Below are 12,052 nucleotides of genomic sequence, written 5' to 3'. Positions count from 1 at the left end.
TCCCTGAACTCTTGGTGAGGCTGCCCTGGTACTGTTATGCCCTGAATGGTGAAGTTGCTGCTACCAGTGTACAGATATGAAGACTGACAACAAACCTTCACAAACAGGACATAGGGTTTCTAGGTTATACCAGGCTTCCTTATAGGCTGAGGACTCCTATGGCCAGCTTACCTTATTAGACTAGATGTCGAGGAGAGTATGGAATAGTGTGGAGAGGCAGGTCCCTATACCATTGCCCAGTCTACCACTGGTTGCCCTGGATATTCCAGTTTCTCAACTCTTATCTAGCTGGTAGTTGCTGAATTGGCATTAGAGAAAAAAACTAACAGCTAGCCACATTAACATTTTTGTACTGTCATCATAACCGCACAATGCTGGGTGCAGAAAGTTTTTTCAAGTTCACATGAGTGTCAAAATTGGAAATTAATTATGTATCTGGGTTGTATCAGTAGATTCCTTAAGGTTTTCAAAGCATCTCAAATCATCCATGATTGAATGATAAAATAAATTTAAGTGTTTGATTTTGTTGTCTAGTATGTACGTTACCAAATAATTATGCTAATTAAACATTTCCTTTTGCATCAGAATGGTTTTGTCACAATGGTATGTAAAAAATTTGGTATTCTAGTAATGTGGATTGAATTTTGCATAACCTATAGTTCAACTAAAATCTTTTGACTTGCTTGCAGGCCTCAGGCTTCTGATTTTTATTTTTTTCAAACAAAATCTTTTTCAGATATGTTAGTTACTTCATTCATAGTATGTACATAAATAAATTAATTCCTTTTTTTTTTTTTATAGGTAAACCAGAAGATAATCCTTTAGTTGAAGTTGGAGAGTGGTTTAAACCTACAACAGTGGCCAACCTTGTTAAGAACACCAGATTGTTCAAGAAGCAGCCTCCAAAGAGTGTTTTGAATAAGCCTACAAAGTTAAATGCCATAGAAGCACCCCATCCAGGTGTGTGTTAGATTTTAGTAAAAAGGTATCGATGCCACGGATACAGGACTCAAAAGTTGCCTATGTTCATATCCAGTGTGCTCAGTTAAGTCAGTCAAACTACTTGCAAACCCACCAAGGCATGTGGGTTCGATTCGTGGCAGAGTGAATCCACAAAGTTTGCACAAGTGAAAAGCATGGCTACCTTTGCCATGAGCCGGTGCATTGTATTGGTGTACTATCATGTGTTTCCTCCTTTTTTCCACCCCCTCCTCGTGAATTGTCACTGCTCTAGCTCACAGATTTAGCCCTCATCTGTCTCAAATTACCTCAGTGTTGACTTGAGACAATTAGTAATTGCAGAATTTACCTGAATATAATTCTTTTTTTTTTTACCAAAACTGTGGAAATTAAAAGTGGTGGTTGCATTATAATCACAAACTTGTATCAAGCGATTTAGAACATTTTAGTTGAAAAACTACAGGCTTTGCCTCTTTGTCACTTATGCCACTGATGAGAGATGCAGGGTGAAGTAAATGGTGCAAATGGAGTTCTCACTGGGTTCGTTCTGCTTTTCTTCATTGTGGCTGCTGGCAAAGGCACAAACCCCTCCCCATTCACCCACAATTCCTTCACCCTCTCAGCCAACCACCAACCACTGTATATCACCGTATTCTTTGCTTTCTGAACTATAGTCATAAAATACTTTTTTTTTTCTTAATGCTGCTTGGTGTTTCAAAAGAGACCATATAAATTACTCTACTTATAAAAATGGCACTAGTAAATATGGAATCAATTTTATAATGTAAGTTATTTTCATTTGCTTTTCCAGTACATAAAGATTTTTCATAATCTTATAAACAAAACGTTTGTGCTGTCATTACATTAAGAGACGCATTATTTTCGGGTAAATACGATAATTATATTTTATTCAACTTTATTTTCAGGCTTCTTTTCTAGTAATATTAATTGCTTTATGAAACTCTAACCATCATTCTTTATATTCTTTATTAGATGAAAATACTATTTACAAGATAATAGTTTGATGTTTTGATTTTGCCTATTCTACTTCTCCTCTGGGGTACAGGATTCATTTATTAATAAAACTGATAAATATTTTCTTTGTGCACACACACACTGACAAAAACAAAGCTGAAATGGTGGGTTTTTGTGGTTTCTGGTACACTAGCAAATCAACATGACTGGAATCACAGCAAGAGTGATGTGTTGGGAGCAAAGCAATTTTTTTTCCATTGTTTTTTAGTCATGTGATGCCAGGAACTAAATCCAGCTTTACCATTGCACCTCATTTAGACCCGTCTCTTCTTAAAACCACTTCAGTGGCATTGATCTGCCACCACAACTGTTGTGATATTTATCTCTTTTTTGTTTTATGTTGATAAGTTTTAAAAATTTTAGTTTTCCATCTTAGTGAAGTTTTAAAATTGATTCACATAATCATTGGGTTTCAAGATTGCATTGTTTTTAATTTTGTCTACAAAGAACTATAGTTCAGCTGATCTCTAAAAAATTGTTTTCTACAAATGCTGTCAAGGTTACGGTTATACTAAGGCCATATTCAGATTTTTACTGGTCGGCATCATAGAAGTTTTTAGGAATAATTTTTATTGGCTAAGGTGTACTGCAGAAAAAATTTGGAACATGAAGCATCATGAAGCATATGCTGAACAGTAGCTAAACAGATGCAGTCTTATTCGTTATTATTTTATTTATGTAATTTTTGTGTAAAAATGTAAATAAGAGTTTGGATATTAGTATTAAATTTAATATCTCTGGAGTACATAGTTGCGCAACCCTACTTCAAGCATCTGTGATGCTTGTGTGGTGTGTTACAGGAACGTCTTACAATCCATCGTATGCTGACCACCAGGCGTTGTTGAAGAAGATAGCAGAAACCGAGCTTGAGATAATTAAGCAGGAGAAGCATCTTGAACGTGTGACAACTAAAATGTTCTCCCGAGTTTCTGTGAAAAAGGCAGAGGTGTGACATGTCAGCTTTTTATTTAGTGATGGATCATAAATTTTTTTTTGGATACTTCAACTCTCATTTGAGGAGTTTGATAGACTCTACCATTTCTTGGGGAATACATCAGGGTTTCCTGTTACTCTTTCCTCATCTCATTTCATCATTTTCATTTTTCTGGCTGGCCAAGAACAGTTGGTTTACCCTTCAGCTTTAAGCAGGTCCAACTTGATAATTTGTTTAGAGGTAGTGGTATTTTTGTATGATCAGGAAAGACCAATGCAATAAATGAGGGGTACTGGAACATAGTGGTGTTGGTCAAGAATTTGGCAAATTTGAGTTTACCATGCCAAAAAAAAATACTTTTAACATTTTAGATATGAAATATGTAGCTAACTCAAAGCTTAAATCTTTTGACTTACACCATTAGTCCCGAAGACTCAAATCCTCTGAGGTATCACACCTGAGCTTTTTACAGGCTCCTTTTTCTTCTCTGAATTTCGAATAGAATAAATCTCATGCAAGCTAAAAATAACATGGCTAAGACATGCAAGAAGAATTGTAGATACATTGATGGCCACTGAATTCTGTATAACACAGTTCGATTCTTTGGTGTCCGTCTTTTTTTCTGGAACTTTGATCTCCTCTCCTTTCTGTTCACACTTTGGATATTTCATCTACGAATAACTAAAGTGATGTATTGTAGACAGTTCATGAAGCTCTGTTATACAACATACCAAAAAAAAAAAAATTCACAAATGTTAAGTTTTTGTGTTATCTAGGAATTTTCAATACTCTTCTTAGTATTTTGTACAACATAAAATGTTTAGTATTTTTCACGTAATAAGATAGCTATGACTTTTTTACTTGAATATTATTTCTGTCTCTTCCTATAATATCAGTTATTTAACAGCAAATTCACTAACGCAGTTATTCTTTCTGAAGACTGGATTATTTCAGGAACATATTTGCCAATCAAAATACAGTAGAGTCCCGCTAATCCGAACCCCGCTAATCCGAAAATCTGCCTAATCCGAACAGGGCTAGGATAAAAAAAAAATTTAATCATTTAAGAACTAAGAAAAGTAAAGAAAAACAAGTTTTTTTCAAGTAATGTTGTACGTTTATTAATATGTACATAAGAAACTTATAATTTATCTATCTATCTATGTGATAATTAAAAATATTATATGACACTAAATATGTACGCTAAATAATACAATTGTATTTTTCGTCTGACCTTCCTTACATATTTGATATATCAGACACTAAATACGCCTCAAAAAGACAATATATGGCATTATATGACAAAATTCCACCTAATCCGAATTTTCGCTAATCCGGACAGGGTTCGGTCCCAATTACGTAGTTCGGATTAGCGGGATTCTACTGTATTCCCAATACCAATGAATAAAAGTGATTTATCTTATACAAAACTTGTATGATATTATCTTTGTAATGCAAAAGTTGGTCTGTGACCACACTTTTATTCATAGTGAAACCAATATTTGTCCTTCACATTACAAGTTATTCACTTTGTCCCTGGAGATACATATTGCATTGTTTTAAAACAAACAAAAAAAATCTGTAAAAGGTGTTACTTAATATTTGTTAAACATATGTTGGAAATGCATCTCAATGATCTAACAATATTTGGCGTGATACAAACACTGCCTATATTATTGACAGCTCCAGCATATTTTTTATGGTTAGTGTCATTAGGTAAGTTTTGCAGTGTTTGTATTTGTTGTTGAGAGAAAATATACAAAGGATCTGAGTAGGAGAAGTTGCATCTTTGGGCAGAAGTATTTAAAAAAAACTGAGGTATGAGTGGCTGTGCTGAAGATGTTTTCTCATTAGTACATGCCAGCACAGGCTCATACATTTCTGTTTATTAGCAGTGACCTTTGCTGGTTCTTGGTATGTCTCATTATAGTTTTTATAAAGTCTTAATTTTTTTTTACGGAAAGTCCTATTTCCAAGTATACATATGATAAGACAGTCTAAGTGTTCGGTCTGTAATAAAGTTTACAGTGAAACATTATTTTTTTTCACTCTTAGAAAATTAGAAAAAAAATTATGCCTAATGGTTGTATTTTATACTATATGAGTATTATATGTAACCATAAAAAAAGTTGTTTAAAATGCGGGAAAACATAAAATCTGGTTATGTGACATAGGTGTTTTGTTATTTATTGCAATAGGTTCCTGTATATTAGTATATGTTTCTTATTTGCTATAGTATTTTGGTTATTACTTTCAACATATAGTTTTGCATGAATTTTTGCTTTTATTTTCGGTTATACCTATCAACCATAACACTAGAAATATCATAGTCGTATGTAATTAATTTAAATGAAACTACAGTAAATAATTTTTTGTAACTTTATTCTAATGCATTATGCAGAATATTGTTGTAAATTTAAAACTAATTTGGTTTATCAAATTATCATCAATGTGTTGCAGGCTGATTGGTTCTCGGAAATGTCGGAAGGACTGCCGTTCAGCGAGAAGATAGAAGTGAAGGATGAACCATCTGATGATGATGAGTACAGAGCTGTTAATCCTCCCACACAAAACAAGAAAAAGACTTTGAAAAAGCGGAGAAAGTTGAAAGAAGCCAGAGAAGAGGAGAAGGCAAGAATACAGGCTAAAATAGAGAAAAAGAAAACAGCTGATATATACCAGTAAGAAAATATTATTGCAGAATTTTTTCAAAATATTGTTGTGCGAGTTGTGTGCTAGTAGAATAAATAGATCTACATGCATGTCCATGTTGCTGAATAAACTAAAATTGACCATGTGTTTTATAGCTTAGAAAATTAATTACATGAGTGTTTTGCAGTGAGGTACCCAGATTGGCGTGTATGGTGTATACCTGACATTATTGCTTGCTGCCGCTTTTTTACGTTACATGCTTCCATCCGTGAAAAAATTTTATTTGGAATTTATTTGGAAACATTTTATTATCTGTTACATTCGTGCTTCCTTTGATGATTGTAAACATCCAAAATTTGTCCCTAAAATCTCAAAGGTATTATGCAAGAAGCAAATTGCTTCCATATTTAATATTTGACATTTATTGAAATACATTTTTACCCTAATGTTTGGTCATTTCCTTCATTATATTTGTTCATTAGACTGTACACATTTTTTTCTCAATGTAGAGAATGCTAAGTAGTTGCAATTCATTACTGTTTGAAATTCATAATCATGGTTGAAGCATATTTTACAAATATTCATATGCATTTATATATTAATATTTTACAAATAGTATTCTCCTTTTTTTACTTCATACTGTACAAATTTTCATTTGCTGGAGTTGCTGTTGTATCAGAAATATAGTTTATGGTGATGTCATAGGCACAGTATTTTCCCTGTGTTTATGAACAAGCTACATTTTTCGTGTTCATGTTATATGTTTATACACTAGTACTCATTTAACAACTTTAGAGTCTCAAATGTTTGCATAGGTTCAGGACTTAAATTCATGCAGATGTACCATGAATGTGATAAGAAAAAACCTGCATGAAAATGCCAATGCTTAGAAATGTTGGGAACCGATTTGTTACTTCCTAAATTTTGAACCTGTAGTTTCTCACACATCTTATATTACCTCAAAATCTGTTCATGATGCCAATTTAGTTGCTCATACATACTTCAGTTTTGAGGGCAGTGAACTCAAAACTGAATAAAAAATTATTGAGAGTGTATTGAACACTTTTTGTACCCTTTACATCTACCTTCTAAATCAATCAGCTCACATTGTGCACATCATATTTTTTACTTAAGGCCACCCATGATAATCATCAAAAATTCAGTATATTTACTACTGTAATATCTCAATGTTACTTGTTGCATTACAAACTCATATTACCTACATAGTGTAATGAATATAGAAGTTTGGTTTTCAAATGGTTTGCTTTAATATGACTCGTGACCAGTTTTTGAATTGTTCATGTTAAAGGTGTTTAAATTTTTGTGCACATGCATGGTTTACTGATTAACAGAAAATTGTGAATAAGTAACTTAATGTTGGGCCTAAACAGGGTATTGAAACATACCGTTTTGATGGCATACTTTGATGTAATGTGATGAAAAATAGACTTGTTAGATAAACAGATTCGAGCAAACATATGATGTACATAATATGGTTTTATAAAGCTTTGATATATGGAAGTCAGATGAAGGACTTATTTTCTTTGATTTAGATCAGATTGGAAAACTTTCATGATTCTTTAAAAAAAAAAAAATTAGGATTTAACTTAATTGTTTGGGAACATAACTAACACCCGAGTTATCTACATAATTAAGTATTCAAAAAGAAAATCAGTAAATTTGTGAATAAATAAATTATAACTGTCAGCACACTAATGAGGTTTAATATGTGGCTAAAAATAGCTCACAATGCAAGAGTGAAACTTAACAGATTTTAAGCTACATCCCCAGTGAGGGGTTCCTTGCAGATGGTTGTAATGGTGTCCTTGAGAAGTTGAGGGTTGTCCTGTGTTTGGTGAGGATTTCACTCGGCTTGTGTCTTGTGGGCATGGCCTGGTTAAAGATGGGTTTATGCAGGAATAAAGACAGAGGGTGTATCAGGAGTAGCTACACTTCACCTTCGCTTTGTAGCGCCACAGTCTCGGGCTTTGGTACACCCACAGGGCCTTATCTGGGGAATCTCCTTCGACAGGAATAAACCTGGTTGGGAGTCTTGGGCTGAGTGAGCTACCCATCCCAGGAGCCTGCTTGGGGGCCTTCTTTCATCCGCTCCTGTAGGAGAATGACATTGGGATTGGCCAGGTGGATACTCAATGGTCTGTTGATATCCTGAATGGAGCCTCTGAGTTAATAGGTGCCTTTCGTAGCAGCACCTTTGCCCTCCCTGGCCCAAAATTATAAACTCGTGGTCGTTGTCGAACTATTTATTATGTCGACGATTTTGGGCGACAGCGTTCCTTTAAAATAAAAAAAACACTATCTGAACTCACTGCATCATTGAACTAAGGTTGGGCGCTCTTCCTTCTGGCCTGGGCTTAGGCAGATCATATTTGTCTTTTCCTCTATATACTCAAACTTTCGCGCTCCCTCTATTTCGCTTTTCGATAGTGGCCAGATGCGACTAGCAATGATCGTCCTCAGAGCTACAACAGCTATCCTTTAGAGGGCCAAGGGACTGCCTTTTATATGATTAATGAGGGCCTGGGATTGACGTAGGAGAGGGTAGGTTTCTGGGAATCATCTGCTGATTTGGGGAACTTCAGGCAACTGATGGTACCTTCAATTTTAGACGTATTAACAGGGAAAATTTATTAAAAGGTTTAAATTGTATGTATAATAGGGTAGGTGCTAAATTTTTTAAATTTACTATGCAGGAAATTTTCTTAACTGGATTTTCATTAGAGGGTTTTTCCTGTATTATCAGATAATACACATGAAATACAAGAAAATGTATCTCTGAAATTGTCATTCTAAATTTGTCTTTTAAAAATTTGTTTTTGTACATTTTTAAAATTTTTCATTACACTATAAAGTTGTTTGTACTCTTTGGGTATATCTGGCAACAGAGCAACTGAAAGAAGGACATTGCTAGTTATAGATATTGTGATTGGAAGAGAGATTAAATGTCCATTAAAATGCACACTGTAATCCAAAGATGAGACATGCTACAGTATGTGGAGTGATAAAGTGGGCTAGTCAGATGAATAGTTTTTATAGGTAGCGTAATGTGCATAGGTGTGCCTTGGCACTTTTACTAGACTGAAATAAGTAGTTTTCTATGTGTTTTGCATGTATTTGAACTGCAGCATTAACAACAATTTCTCATGGTAAAACTTGATTAGGAAACTACTGCAGTTAGCTTGTGTACTGTGTTTAAAAATTTGTTTGCATGTCATGCACGTAAAATTAGCTCAGATTTTTGGGAAAGAGGGGTGGAGTGGCACCCCCCACTACTGAAGTTCTGTGTTGTCGATGCGCACAGGCTGAGGTTCCTGCAGCAGCGGCTGAAGGAGGCAGAAGCGAGGCTGGCAGACCTGCAGGCGAGGCGGGAGAAGGCGCGGCAGCTGAGGCAGCTGGAGCCCAAAAAGCTGAGCAGGATGAAGTTTGAGCCACTGGAGCTGGAGTTCAACCTGGCTAGCGAGCTGGGCGGCAACCTGCGGAGCATCAAGCCCCAGGGCAGCCTTCTCAAGAGCCGCTTCAACAGCCTGCAGATGAGGAACATCATCGAGCCAGGATCCAAGCATGCGTGAGTGTCGTGGTTGAAAACGCCACAGGTCTCATGAGTGGTATAGTGACGGGACTTGAATCTAGCATTTTGTGGACCATGGCCATTAAAATTAGCAATTTATCCAGATTATTAGATGTCATTACGGTTTTAATGTGAATACCAAATGTGATAATCTTAAATGTTACCCGCTACAAAACAAACATTGTTCTGAAATGAAAACCGATAGTAATGATTAGCTCAGAGCTAGATAAAAACTGTAGCCTATTAATGTGACTTGGTGTCTTAGGTCAACGGCCAGATTCCACCGGAAAATATGAAGAGACAGATTACAGAATGTGTCGAAACATAGAATGCTGGATTAAAGACCTTTCACAGTAGCTCTTTCCTGTATTCATTGAAAAACATTAGTAAAATAATCATAAGATAAAAATAACACAAAGATATTTTAGTATTGTTACGAACTTATGTGGGGAGAACTGGGTTCGTAAGGGATAGCCCAATTACCGAGTTTTCTCGCATAATCGTCGCAAATTTTATTCTAAAATCAAGTTTGAAAGTAGGGGTGCGACGATTATGCGAGAAAAAGTTTTTTTATTTTTGTTAGATAAAGTTGTTAATGAAAACAAAACCCTTTCATGGAAAGTAAGTTTATTTAAAAAGTGATATTTAAAGGAGCACGCTAAACAATTTAAATTAATAAGTCGTGCTACAAAAACCTTTCTTCAACTTTAAATAGAAAAACCAAAACTCTGATGCCAACGCAAGCCACTTGAATCTGTGACGTGAATTAACGTGTCGTAGTACACACTTGCTAGAAAGAATGCGGGCCATCAAATGTAGTTAACTCAGCAGGTGACAGAGAGCGCGAGTTGCAAGAATCGGCGAGATATCGATATTCGACTACGTGTGCGCACTCTATATGGGAAGCGACATAACCAAACACGAACGATACCAACTAGCACTTTCTACATTATTGTAAATGGTACATCGCGACGATTGCAAACGTATAGATAAAGGTAATAACGTTTAAAAACGTCTTTAAAAGAAAAAAGAAAAATTTACACGTCAACAACTTCGTATTTCCGTTAATTAAATAAGTACAGTAAGTGGTAATGTCAGAATAAATATTAGATTTCTTCTTTAAAATACGTACATCGTTTTATACGGAAAAGATACCTACACAAAATGATCTGCATCTAATAGCGGGACCAAAAACAGCATGCGACGTTTACGAGTGAATTTATTTTCATCCCAATTTTGTCGGCCTAAAATATAGGTGCGACAATTACGCGATAAAAGAGGGTAAGTTTTATTACAGTTTTATTAATTGCTAATATTTACATTACTAATAAATAATTGTACTTAAAAATGTCTGATCACCAATCAATTGCACTTAAAAAAATTTATTCGCAAGTCACTCAATGTCTGTCAAGTTTAACAGTTCGCACTCCTCACTGGAGCTAGGCTCGCCCCTTACCTCGCGCTTGTCCTCACACACACAGCCTTGCGCCACTCAGTCGCACTGTCATGGTCCCGTCTCTCCTCGTCACGCCACTCTTGAAGGAGTCTCTCACCCTCTTCGCCAATGTCGCCCTTGCCTTCACTCGCGGAACTCTCCGTACTCTCGGAACTGCCGCGGAAGCCGGCGTCGCTGCTTATATACCCTCGCATTCTTCTTGAACGGACGAGAGCGGCTGTGACGAGTCGCATCATTCCGAGCCAACCCATCGCCCAAAACATCCAAGAATGTCCTCAAGCACTGCGGCATCCTCTGTAGGCCCGCAGAATTCCAAGGCCGCTAAAAGTGTCAATGACAATAGTTTGAGGCAGGATGGGGAGCGGGAGCAGAGGGGGATGGGCAATGCGGCCGAAGGCATGCGTGGGGCCGCTGGCCAGATTCTCTGGAAGGCCCACTCAGGTACCTGGCATGCATCGTGGCCTTTTCCCCTAGTACGAATATAACTATAACTTCTCTGGCATTTCCAGCTTAAAGAAAATGTTATCCATAAATTTTTCAGAATTATTGGTAGCTTCATCTATGTACAATGCTATTTGTCCTCAGAAAATCAGAGTAATGTTTTAAAACCAAATTTAAAAATGTTAGCTCTTATAAAAAAATTAATGACTCTGTGATATTTATAGTATATTGGGAAAAATGTAGTGTTAATTGTCCTGTTTTTCCTGTTACAAATATTAGTTGTTTCAAATGTTAGTTGTTTTGTGTGTTTAATATTTATTAAATATCTTGAAATTAAGTGTAAATGCTTTAATATTACATAAATATGTACTGTTTGTGAACAGGGAGATAAAATGACTACAATTAAGGGGTATATCTGAGTTAATGAGACGTGATAAGTGCTACGCCTGCTGGTGTTTCTTCTGCGGTATCTCCTCTAAGTGCAAGGCGCAATCTTCTCATCTTGCATTGTACAAATATGAAATTTGAGCAATAACCATAACTTTAGATAGCAGATATATTATTGGATAAAGATGTAATGCAAGGTCCTTGGGTGTTTTCAAGAATCATTACCAGGCATTTCATGTATAAAAAATATTCAGAAAACATGTGTTTTAGCCCTTTTCACTCTCCTAAAAATACATTTTTAAAATGAAATATGGAACAGAATTAACCATCCGCTCTCAGCGCCTTCTTAAGTGATTTTCATAAACAGACAGCACTGAGATATCTCGAGCAGTTTTCAAATTATGTGGTTTCTTCTGAAGCTCTGCTGCATACTGTGTGTGCTGCTGCATACTGTGTGTGCCCTGGTAGGGCTTCTTAATTACTTGTTAAAGGTTGTAGTAAGCTTTTGGTGTTTGAGATAAAATCGTGATTTAGTAATGAGTTTCACAGCATACAATTGAATTAAAGATCTATGATGATGTAGTTGACTTTTTTTTTA

General features: G+C 35.8%; 1 protein-coding gene across 3 annotated transcripts in view; it reads left to right on the top strand.

The window, feature by feature from the left end:
• LOC134530693 (ribosome biogenesis protein NOP53) overlaps window positions 1–12,052 on the top strand; it is a 47,563-nt gene that overhangs the window by 20,046 nt on the left and 15,465 nt on the right. For all 3 annotated transcript variants that reach the window (XM_063365771.1, XM_063365772.1, XM_063365770.1), the window contains exons 4-7: window positions 802–960; window positions 2,796–2,941; window positions 5,390–5,610; window positions 8,904–9,167. In XM_063365771.1, the coding sequence (XP_063221841.1) occupies window positions 802–960; window positions 2,796–2,941; window positions 5,390–5,610; window positions 8,904–9,167 (790 nt within the window). The remainder of the gene's footprint in view (window positions 1–801; window positions 961–2,795; window positions 2,942–5,389; window positions 5,611–8,903; window positions 9,168–12,052) is intronic.

This window comes from Bacillus rossius, chromosome 3 (genome assembly GCF_032445375.1).
Source record: "Bacillus rossius redtenbacheri isolate Brsri chromosome 3, Brsri_v3, whole genome shotgun sequence".
NCBI lineage: Eukaryota > Metazoa > Arthropoda > Insecta > Phasmatodea > Bacillidae > Bacillus > Bacillus rossius.
This window is presented reverse-complemented; position numbering and strand designations above follow the sequence as displayed.